At 35.8% G+C, this 12,635-nt stretch overlaps 1 protein-coding gene across 1 annotated transcript in view; it reads right to left on the bottom strand.

Moving 5' to 3' along the window:
* Positions 1 to 448: 448 nt before the first annotated feature.
* The window catches only part of LOC100889941, a 53,720-nt gene continuing 41,533 nt past the window's right edge, over positions 449 to 12,635 (bottom strand). Inside the window, exons 20-28 of the mRNA XM_030983432.1 lie at positions 12,216 to 12,284; positions 11,669 to 11,737; positions 10,189 to 10,314; positions 9,539 to 9,677; positions 8,719 to 8,832; positions 7,504 to 7,586; positions 5,003 to 5,070; positions 3,709 to 3,884; positions 449 to 934 (exon numbers count right to left, since the gene is read on the bottom strand). Of these exons, the coding sequence (XP_030839292.1) occupies positions 816 to 934; positions 3,709 to 3,884; positions 5,003 to 5,070; positions 7,504 to 7,586; positions 8,719 to 8,832; positions 9,539 to 9,677; positions 10,189 to 10,314; positions 11,669 to 11,737; positions 12,216 to 12,284 (963 nt within the window). The 3' untranslated portion in view covers positions 449 to 815. The remainder of the gene's footprint in view (positions 935 to 3,708; positions 3,885 to 5,002; positions 5,071 to 7,503; positions 7,587 to 8,718; positions 8,833 to 9,538; positions 9,678 to 10,188; positions 10,315 to 11,668; positions 11,738 to 12,215; positions 12,285 to 12,635) is intronic.

The following is a 12,635-nucleotide window of genomic DNA, read 5'->3' as shown; positions in this document are numbered from 1 at the left end:
ATAATTTTAGCCAATCATGGGCACTGATCACTCCAAACTGAAAAACTAGAATTTGTAAAAATATATTACTCAGAGTGATGAAGAACATAAATCCTGAAGAATCCAATACCAATACTTCACTTATCATACAACACCCGTCAACTGACATCAAATAAATTTAGTAGAATAGTACAAAAATAAATCCTATAAATTTGATTTTCAATATGTAAAATCCTCCTAATTCCTCTATTCCTCATGAACATGAAAGGAATTGAAATAATTTGAAATTTCATCAGACATTTCAAGTATTTCCATCATCAAACTTGAAAGGCACCATTGGTAGTTTCTCTGATGAACTTCAAAATAATTGACACACTCACACCATTCTTCACTTTAAGTATAATATATTGACATGCAATGTACCAAACAAACCTATCAACTTCAATAGACTGGTGATCATATACTCCAATAGGACAGTATCCTCCCAGGCCCTAATGTTTATTTAGAATATGGTTCCAGTCTCTCCCCATGGTAGACTGGTGATCATCTCTAACAAAAAGCACCATCCTACCTGTCCTGTAGTGTCGTCAAAAATATGGTTCCATTCTCTCCCCATCTAAGACTGGTGATCATCTATTCAATAAATATCACGCCCTTGCGACCCATAGTTTGGTTAAAAAGATGGTTCCTGTGTCTCCTATGCAGACCGGTAATTATCTCTTTAAAAAAAAAACATCCCTTCTACATGTCGCCAACTGCTAATTAAGAGATGATTCCAGTCTCTCCCCTATAGCAGACTGGTGATCATCTCTTATCTTAGGAATCCATCCGTCATGCTACCTCTGTCCTTTAAAAGATAGTTCCAGTCTTTCCTCTGTCTCAATGTTTTCTTGATAAGATGCAGTCTTCTGATCTAGTAATACTTTGCTCAATGAATGGCTCTGTGCAGAACCTCCTAGAAAAGAAAAAGAAAAAATAATATATTACATCTTTTGGCAAATAATATAACTTCTTGTGTGAACCAAATGCAATTTTAAAACATACCAAATTCAATATTTTAAATTGCATAATTATAGAAAAAAATAATTCAATTTGGATAGTCATCCATCACAGTAATATACGATTAATAATAGTTAAACAATTGAAATAATTATCCTTCAAAGTTCACTTCTTCACTATATGACCAGTTTCAATTTTATTTTGACAATTTGAAGAAATAACAATTAAACCTGCATAGTGAAGAAGTGAACGCTCAAGGATTTTTGTTTCAATTGTTTTAATCGTTATATCAAAATATATCTACCGGTATATTATATACATATATATATATATATATAATGAATAAAATTGCATTTGGTACTAAGTTAAACTATTTTGGAAAGAAATATTTGAAAATAAATCTGGATTTACAGCTGTATAGTGCTTTACAGATTTCATAATTCTGTTGCAATGCTTAATGGAAGATAATCTTGCGAATAAATGTAGAAACTGCAATATTTTGGCTCCTAAGTAAAAAAAAAAAAAAAAAAATGCTTTTGTGTTCAGGGACTTCTCTTTTAGGATTTAGTGTTGTATATTAAAGGTGAAATTCAAAGAAAATCACAAATATGTCAACTAATGTATCACTAGAAACTGGTAAGCTAACAGATGGCCACCGTACAACTTTTAGGTCAACTACATATCCAGTGATTTATAAAAATACAAATACAACCACCTCCATAGCAGCTGGGATATACGAGAGATTCGCCGGAAAATAACAATGTTTTAATGACGTCACTATATGGACCATTACTGCCCAAGCAGACGACATCCCATCAAGAATGAACATAATTGCAAAGCTATTATTTGTCAAATTATAATGAGTTTAGTGTATATAAATGTAATGACATGTCAAACCATTCAAAAGGGGATATGACCCGATTCTGATAACTAAAATCTTTTGCTTGTAAATACACAGGATAGGGGTTAATTAACAATCAAAGAAACCAGACTTTCTAATTGAAAACCCCCCAGAATGATATTAAGGACGGCATTTGTTCCCTCTTGAAATGCCGAACATACCGCGGTGTGTGCAGCTGAATATACAATGGCGTCTTATTTTGTTTACAAGCGACAGATTCCTTTATTTTTGTATCGCTGCATTTGTCATCAAAATAAAACCATGCAAGGGGTTTAGAGTGAGGCAATGTATTATACATTTAGCCTGAGGGTAGTGAAGTAAGAGAAAGAACTCAAGAGAAGATGAAAACACAGGCACTGAAAATGTGTGAGATGTCATGGGACATCGTCTGCTTGTGCAAATCATGTCCATACTGTGATCTCACACATCTCAGCAGCGTTCGGAGAGCTCTTCAGGTGGTATGCCGGGGCTGTATTTAAGCGTTTTGTAATTTATAATAATCATTACTTTGAATGTTTCCAAGCATTGAATTTTGATAACCTTGTCGAATCAAAGTTTCAACTTTGCAATAATGAAAATAAAGTTAGTTTTTAAAATCAATGAATATCTACTTTAAAGATAAAGTTGAGTTTTGGTCATGCGATTGCATTGTGAAAGAAAAGGTGTGGAATGGATCAGGAAAAGTTGATCATGTAGCATGTAAGTATTGGTGTGTACTGCAAGGTTTCTGGAGTCATCAAAATCAAAATAAATTTGGCCCAATCTTGGTTAAGTAACAAGCACTGTACACAGAAAGATGTATATGTGACTACACAAATGGTGTCGGGCCTACTTATGTTGATTTCCTTATCTTTCTATGCTCATTACTCAGCCAGTATACATGTTCTACCAAAATTGTTTGGCACATGTCATTCATTTGTAATCTTGAACATTCAGTGTAAGTTTTGTTTGATTCTGTGAGAATTCATTTTCTTTTTTTTACCAGAGCTCAAGTTTATCTTTAAAGTTTGATTAGTTTAAACAGTGGTATCTACCGGTATTAGTGGTTTGGGTTTTTTTACCAGAGGTTTTTTCTTCAATTTACCAAAGCTTCTTATTTGAGATTTTCAGAGCTCGATCACTCACCGCTTCTGTTATCGGTAGCCTATCAGAGCGGGGGTAATATTGGAGTGCCTTGAGCACCCTGTGTGGTGGATATGTGCACTATGAAAATATCCACTATTATTATCATTATTATTATAACCAACTGGGCCTGTGAAGCTAAGATGCGCATGAACATTACTGCAACATCCTTAGTTATGTAAACTTTTTCTACCATTCCTGTACATTTGAGGGTTCCCAAAATGGCATAACCAGTTCATTGCATCATTTTAAAGGGATTGTTTAACAATGTTAAATCTGAGATGCACGGCCCTATGTGTTATCAGTGTCTGTGATATGGTGTAATATTGAAGCCCTAACAAATCGTAACAAATCTGCGCTTCAAAATGATCAAGAAGTGCCTTAAAAAGTAAAAATATTTGAGTGACCGGTTTTACCATACTCGTTTTCCCCATAGACTGTAGTGTTATGAAAACCGTTAGGCAAGCACAAAATTTGGTTTTGATTTCCAATCATAAATATCTTGATAATCAGACAGGCAATCGGCCTGTAAAGGTCATAGGGTTCCTGACTGACCTAAAGGTTTATAACTATCATTGCAGCATGAGCTAAATCCTGGGTTTTGTTTCAGAATCTGAGACAAAGTTACCGGATCCCTTTAATACAAGGAGATAAGTAACTATCCATGTGAACAACCCCACACTGACTGGACAGGTACATGTACTTACCCACTGCCTTGACTCCACTGTGTTTCTGCTCAATCTCACTAAGGGCTCTCAGACACTCAATGTAGTTACCACGACAGGTCTGGTCAGCGCAGGCTACAGGGAAGCGTTCATCCGTGCACGGTGTTTCGTAGCTATTCCCAACACAGTGAGAAACTAGGTCAAAACCATATGGGTTCCTGATGAGAAAGGGAGAGAAAGTTGTATAATGATAATGACCAGACTGCCAACGAGGGGGTGTTTCACAAAGATCCGTAGTTGAACTAATCTCTAAGTTGGACTGAACAATTATGGAAAGCTGTTAGCATCTCTACAAATATTTCTTATAAGTTATTTTAAAAGGCATAAAATGTTGATTCAAATCAATGATGTGGAATTCATAAAAAGTCTAAAATACTTGATTTTTCGCTACAAATGGCTCTTCATAATTTATACCGGTAAGTCCAACTTAGAGTCAAGTTCGACTTAGGATCTTTGTACGGTGAAACACCCCCTCGTTGGCAGTGTGGCGCAATCAGATCGTCGGTCCGACTATGATGACTTTTGTCATGCGCGTGGATTTGAATCATTATGAATCATTAAATTGTTCATAACCACAATGTTTTGACTCTTCGACATCAAAATACATCTGCTTTTACCAAGGAAATGACATTGCCATGATGAATACATTTCACTTCAACAGTGCTCATAAAATTGTTTGGAGTGAAAATTGATGATGGTTGAATTGCATTTTTGAATCTGCTTGAAAAATATAGGCCTACTAGAAGTTTCCAGGACACCATCTTTCTAAAGATTGTTAGATATCCACTAGTAATGACAAATTCACCTGGTCATTCGCCTTCTGTAGAGGTTAGTAGAAAAAAAAAAAGAAGGTTATCGCCATAATATTCATCCATGAAAGATATCGTCGCCTGGCTGGCAGAAGGGCGTTAGCTCGAATTTCAGGTCAAAAATGAAACGTTAAGCAGAAGGGCATTAGCACTAAATCATCTCAAACTTTTATAAAACCGACTTATTTCCACACAAAAAATGTGGCTGTGTTCTACTAAAACATTTCTATTAGTCTTTTAAGTTTTAAACCAATTTTCGGGACGGAAAGCAGTTTAAATATAAAACAAATCTTTAAAAGCGAGTAATTTGAAAAATAGTTTTTGAGTCGCTTGCGCGCTAACGCACTTCTGCCAGCCGGCCGACGATATATGTAATTCTGTGATTGTGCCTAATCTTGATAACCTAAACATAGAATTTGAAATATCTTTGGCGGAATTTTCCCCCCTAAAAAACATTATCTTCTCACCTTCCATTAAAATTACAGTGTCCAAAGTCATCTACAGTCCTTCTGTAGTTCAGCAGCATGGCCATTATCTACAATACATCACAAAATAGAATTACAAGAAAAATGTTCTTTAAATTATGCCGAGTATACGGCATCTGCAAGAATCTTCAGTATTGAAGGAGGCAGATTATCTTGAAGAAGAAGAAGAAGAAGTGAATTATTCTTACTTCAAAAAAATATCTAGACTGATATTATACTGGTAGTTGCCTTGATCCCTGACAGGTGGTGGGGAGGGGGGGGGGGGGTAATATCACTGAGGGAGAAGCAGCTCTCACCATATATATTTTTTTTTTTTTTTTTTGGGGGGGAGGTCTTAGACCTCCCTGTAAGGTCACTGACAGGTGGTTATCTCATTAAATCAGCTCTCATAACAAAAACATAAGAAAAAGGGGATCATGGGGGACCAACAGGCATCGATTATGCATTGTTTGCTATATAGAGGGCGCAAGTAGCTATACGTAGTACAGTGGGGCTTTAATACCAAGCATTAAAATATTTATGATCAATATATGTGTAAAGGAAGATGTATATCAGCATATTACATACATGGTTCTATGTTTATCACCCATTACCACTCCCATGTCTCAGTGAAAATGAAAACACACTCTAGACATGTATAGTGTCTTAAATATCAAGACTCAAAGGGAGGGTTTCTCAGTCTACATTTTGATTGGGTGCGATTCTTAAAGTGGTATTCAAGAAAGCGGACTACCTTTAGTCCATGGTTCAATCCATCGACTAAGTATGGAATGCAAAGTGTCCATATGAATATGTTTTTGAATAATTTAATCTGTCACTAAATTAAAATAAAATTTAATAACATAAATAATAAACAACAATATAACTAAGAAATAATTATGTTATCATGGTAATTTAGGAACATATAAAATTATTCAAAAATATATCTATATGGACACTTGGCATACTTAGTCGGAGGATTAAACCATGGACTAAATTTAGTCTGCTTTCGAGAATACCACCCATTATGTTTATTTCAGGTTTTCCTTTTCTTGACCCGATTCCCTGAAGAGTACAGGTATAGTGTGTGTGGTCATGTATGTACAAGTGAATAACAATACATGAGAGCTAGGAATGAATGAACACAAAGCTGCATGGTGTCATGTGACTCCTATTGTTTGAGTATTACTAGGAGAGACACAAAAGACTGGCTTAAGTAACTCCCTGGATGAGGAAGCTTGGGCATTGACAGTAAGAAAGTCAATCACTTTCCCATACTGTATACATGATGAAAAACACAACCTAAGCTCAAGCCTTAAGTAGATCAAGGGATTAGGTCTTAGCAAAATTTGAAGCACTGACCACAATTGGTAAGATCTGAGTTTGAATGTAATTTATGCACATAATACCCTCAAGATAGTACAGAGCTATAATGGCAGCTCATTTATAAGAACTTGTTAAGTTATAGGATTAAGTGACCTTTAAACCTCCATGTTGTCAACAAAGAACAATGGAGGCCAGTTTAGCACGCCCCTTGGACTTGACTTAGAATGGACACTCTTTATTAAAAGCTGGATTATACAGAGGGTATCACAAAGAACACATCCCTACTTTGCGTGCTCATGATTAAGAAGAGTGCCTGAGTGTATATTACTAGTTATTTTACTTCAGTGAAAGTTCATGGTGATAATGTATAATGTAAGAGGATTATAGAGCAGAGAAGGGCTTTGGAAGTACATGGAACTGTTCTTGCGCATACGATGCACTTCTCTTACACCCATTCCTAAAAATAGTGCATCATATAATATGCAAAATAGTACCCTTTGATAAATCCTGTCCCAGCTATAGTGACAAAATCAGGATAGAAATTATATACACGTCGACATGCAATCGCAAACTTACTACCGGTAAATCACTAACTGGCAGTACTGATCAAACTGACATAAGTACATTTTTAAGTACAGGGCAAATGGGAGGGGAGCATGCAAAATACGTCATAGAGCTGCCAATTTGTGTTTGATTGATTGTTGTATGCTCAAGACCTGTTCCTTTCAATTTCTGCTTCTACCAAAACAAACTCAATAGAGTGGTGAAGTGTCACGTCATCAAAAATCTATTTTTAGAATTTCTCAATTTTGTCTTCATTTTCCGAAAGAGCATCAAAAATAATGTCTAAATGTCAAAAACCAATTGAATATGTTATGTATTACTATCGGCTGAGATATGACCATCTGAATAAATAAGTTTCCTGTAGGAACTCAGTGTTATTTGCTTTGGTTCATAACATTACGAGCCAGAGCATTTGGACATGATTTTTTATCCTCTTTCGGAAAATGAAGACAAGATCGAGAAATTCCAAAATAGATTTTTATGATGTCTCAGTTTCGGTACTCTATATGAGGGTGAACTTCCCCTTTAAGTGTGAAAAATGTCCTTTAAACTGAGCTGCATCATGATAGGTCCGTTCATACATGGAATTAGATAACATTTGTTTCACTTATTACCTGATAGGCTGCAGGAGCTACTTTATCAAGAGTCATCTGTTTGGTGTCATAGTCAATGTACTCCAACTGTCCTCCTGCAAATACTACATATCATAAGAGAGAGATAGAGAGGGAAGGAGGGAGGGAGGGAGGGAGGGAGAGAGAGAGAGAGAGAGAGAGAGAGAGAGAGGGGAGAGATAGAGAGAGGGAGGGATAGAAAGAGAGAGAAAGAGTAGAGAGAGAGAGAGAGAGAGACAGACAGAGATAGAGACAAAGAGAGAAAGAGACAGAGATAGAGACAAAGAGAGAGAGAGACAGAGATACAGTGTAGAGTAGAGAAAGAAATAGAGGGAGAGGGGAGAGATAGAGGGAGAGAGGGAGAGATAGAGGGAGAGAGGGAGAGATGAAAATTGCATACATTAATTGTTGCTAGGGAGGACAAGCATTATGGCTTGTCCTATAATGACTATTGAAATAAAATTATACATAACAGGTGAATTTAACAATTTGTAACAAGACACTTAACAAATATTTGTGCATTAAAATTGATTACATTACGTCTATCAAAGGCATCATTTAACAATGTTAAGTCTTATATTGCATGGCCCTACGTGTTATCAGTGTTTTGGTGTAATATTGAAGCCCTACAAAAATTGCGCTCCCAAATAGACTGTAGTGTTATAACAATCGTTCGGAAAACAGTTTTTGAAATCTCGATTTCCAATCATAAACATCTTGATAATCAGACAGGCAATCGGTTTGTAAAAGTCATGGGATTCCTGACTGACCTAAAGGTTTATAATTATGATTGCAGCATGAGCTAAATCCATGATTTTGTTTAGAATCTGAGACAAAGATACCCAATCTGAATCACAGTCCTACTACGGTATAGTAATGAAAACAGATCCCACAAATCACAGTATAAATTCATTTGCAAGTACAAGGTATTTTTATTACAAAACTTTGAACATCCATGTAACTTGACATAAAACCAATTTTCTATCACATGTCTCGTCGGTTTGAAGTTCTAATAGGGCATAGCTATCAGCTCGAGACAGTCTTCAGATATACTGAAATCTAGGAAGTGGTCAGCGCCAGGAGCATCACGATGTGGCGGACATGTGCGCTATACATGTAAAAGAAGCCACCATTATTATTATGATTAATATTCATGTGGGGGCTATATAGCTTGGACTTTGAAATTTGAAATATCAGCAATGAAAAAAAAAAACTTACATATGTTCCATGGAGCCATATCACTGTATAGTGGTAGTCTCAAGAACTGATTGTAGAAGTTTTCTTTGATTTGTGGGAGGAGTCCCAGCCTCAACAGAGCTATCAAGGAGATACCTGTAATATAGATACAAAGACATTTCATAATAATAATTATCAAGGAGATACCTGTAATACAGGTTCCATAGTACATTTGTGCCTAATTATCAAACATTTAGATACAAACAGAGTATATTTATCTGTATATTAAAAACATTAATAACTTTTTTTTAAAAACATGTTTCATGATATGAACATTTAGCAAATATACTCAATAATGGAGTGGAACATCGAATTGTCTGTTACACTGGTAGGTAAGCTCCAATTAGTCTCAACTTAGTACTGGAAGCTCCAGTACCAAGGGGTAAATGATTGTCACAAAATAAAGCTATAAAATGTTCAGGGAAATGGTTTAGGTTATACAATATTATAAAGTTACATTGACCCGAATATAATAATAATAATAATAATAATAGGCATTTCTATAGCGATGTCTATCTAGAAATTTTATTCTGAGGCGCATTAATTATTACCCTGGCTTAAGCCTAGCTGCCATTACAGCGCGCCGGCGTTTCAAGGCATTAATTCCTGCCAGGTATCCATTTACATCACCTGGGTCGTGTGTGGCAAATGAAGATTGATGCCTTGCCAAAGGATATTAGTGCCATATCGGGGATCTAACCAGGACCTTTGAATTTCAAGTCAAGTGCTTAAACCACTCGACTACGACGCATAGTGATGTACAGTGGATTATAATGAATGGATTTGAATGAAGGGGACTCACCTTTAACCTCTTGGTAAGGAATCTTGAAACCATCGTGAGCTCTGACAAGATAGACCTCATAGTGCGTAGCATTGGATTCACAATGAAGGGAGTACTTGCGCTTGTGTCCATCCAAAACGTACATGAAATGATGATCCACCTTCAATGACAACATCAAACATTTATCATGAAAATACAGATTAAAAGCACAAAATATAGTATTGTTCCTCAATGAAATGATAATCTACCCTCAAATAACATTTATCATGAAAATACAGATTAACAAACCAAGAGCCACTTTGAATATCAAAACCTCAAATATATACATTACTTAACGAGAATTAATTCAAAGATCGAACAAATAAACAGGTTCTCTCTGTGATAGCTAGGCACATGTTTTTTGCATTGCTGTATAATAAATACCTTTTTTTGACTAAAACACAAAGGCCTGCTTTATCATCTCTTATAACTTACAGTAACAAAGAGGAGAAAGGGAATAACTGAATAAGTGAAATTAAATGGCCTAACTTGTATAAATGGTAGCTTACTTCCTTAGCTTTCTGGGGCTAATGTGATTGTTCTGTAGGTAATTGTCAAGGATTGGGGGTGGGGGAGTGGGGTGGGAGTAGGGGTGGGGGAGTGGGGGAGGGGGGTTATGTCCAATCTCTTACCATGACATTTAGCTGTCTGACGTCCATCCTAACCATGCTCCATCCCCGCTGAGATCCGTCTGGGTTGGGTTGAGGGTGGATCACACTAGCTGATAAATTCACCTTTCCGGCTTGCAATTCAATGTTCTATGGAAATTAAAGATCACAGAAAGGTTGTAATAATAATAATAATATTCCACTTTTAAATAGCGCTTAGTACAATGGGTGGTAATCCGGTAACACGTACTAAGTTAAGCCTGGCTTAACTCAGTCCACACTTTTATGGAGTGCCTGTTGCCAACTCATTTATCCTGTACAGATTATTTTATTCCTGCAATGAAAACAAATTATTTCTGCAATGTAATGGGAAGAAAAATTTAATATGAGTATGAAGTGAATTTCAACAAAGTCTTTGGTAGATTATCTTTGTCATGAATATTGAAGGAGGAAGATGATACCTAGCATTCCATAGAAGTGTGAACTAAAATTCTTGTTTAGTCTGGACTTAGTCCCGGCTTAACTTATGAGAATACCACCCAAAGTCTCTAAGCGCTTTACAGATATACTATAGATATACTACAGATAGCCTATTGCTTCATAAATTTACTTTATGTACATGCACATTTACAATGTAAGGGTAATAATAATTACAAATGTAAAGCACGTAGAAACATAGTATCTAGTACTACACAAACAGGACTATTATCCTTTTTACAGTTCTCAGGCATATTGATACACTTCTACAATTGGAGGTAATCTTGCTACACATACTTATCGCAGGCAAATGTACTGCAAGTTGGTTGGTTGATTTCTTTGTTTTTCCTGACTGATAAAAAGCATGTATATACTTGTAAGTAAGAAACCAGGGGACCGACGGCTTTAAGGATTAAGGATTAAGGATTAATGCCTTACCAAAGGGAACTAGCGCATCAAATTGGTTTTGAACCCAGGACCTCCTGGTGACGAGACCACCCGGTGCTCTAGCAACTAGCCATTGCCCCTCACTCCAAGTGAAGTCAATTGTCTATCATAAAATATGGAGGTTGCAACTGTTGCCTCCAAATTGAATTATTGTAGCACCGTGTACGTGGGTAATCTATTGCATGAAAACATTTGCAACTTGACTTTGCTCTCAAAAGAAGCCCCAAAATCAGAATAATGCTCATTATGGAAATGTGGTACACTAGCTGTACACAGAAGAAGTATAATAACATTTGGCATGAAAGTTACATGCAAATTCAGTTACATTCAATTACATTCAATTACATTCAAATACATCCAATTACATTCAAATACATCCAATTACATTCAAATACATCCAATTACATTCAAATACATCCAATTACATTCAAATACATCCAATTACATTCAAATACATCCAATTACATTCAAATACATCCAATTACATTCAAATACATCCAATTACATTCAAATACATCCAATTACATTCAAATACATTCAATTAATTTCAACCAATGATATATAAACTTTACTTAATTACCTCTTTCAAAAGCCTGAGCTCAAAATTTTTGAATAAAGGTAGAGGATGGCTGCTGGCTTGGAAACTGTCCTGTATTAATCAAAGTAAGAAAGAGAGAAACAAAAGATATAACTCATAACCATGAATGTAATCTTACTAACTATGCTACATTCACATGAACATATCAACTACATGTAAATGTAAAAGGTTCTAAAATAGTTCTCCTTTATACCATCTAGTATGTCCCCAGGGTGGTCAACAACCAGCCAGTCAAACAAGTCAAATTACACCTTGGAAGGACTATGAATTGATATATTTCAATCATAAATATCTTGATAATCAGACAGGCGATCGGTTTGTAAAAGTCATGGTGTTCCTGACTGACCTAAAGGTATATATATCATTGCAGCATGAGCTAAATCCAGGATGTTTTTTCAGAATCTGAGACAAAGTTACTGGATTCCTTTAAACCTGATGTATCCCAAGTGTACCAGTATTCCTCAAATGTCATCAATATTACAGCATATATGAAGTAAGAAGTATGGATGTAATGCAACAATATACTAACCATACTTTCGGTTTCCTTGAAATTACAGAGGATCTCTGGGTAGAGGGTAGATATTGCCAAGGAGAACATCTGTGCAAATAGGAATAAAAGGAAACATTTAAAGGACAATCGAACCATTATAATAAGTTCATTCTTTTATATGAAATCAGAAATATAAGACACATATAATGGCGAAAGTTTCGTAGGACCAATAACAAGAACGTTATGAATGTTTGAAATATGAGATCGCTACAGCTATGTGAATCTCAAATTGGCAATTTTGTCAGTGGAATGTGACTTTAGAGACGGTTTACTCTCCCGTTTGATATGATATCACTAATTTCAGTTTTTCTCTCAAGTGACTTCACCTTCAGTCACCACTCAAAATATATCATGGAGATCATATTACTACAGGTCCTCTAAACGGAAAAGACCATCCTG

Source organism: Strongylocentrotus purpuratus, unplaced genomic scaffold (genome assembly GCF_000002235.5).
Source record: "Strongylocentrotus purpuratus isolate Spur 01 unplaced genomic scaffold, Spur_5.0 spur5_scaffold_13, whole genome shotgun sequence".
In the NCBI taxonomy this organism is placed as follows: Eukaryota; Metazoa; Echinodermata; class Echinoidea; order Camarodonta; family Strongylocentrotidae; genus Strongylocentrotus; species Strongylocentrotus purpuratus.
Note: the sequence above shows the minus strand (reverse complement) of the source record. Positions and strands in the feature narration are given on the sequence as shown.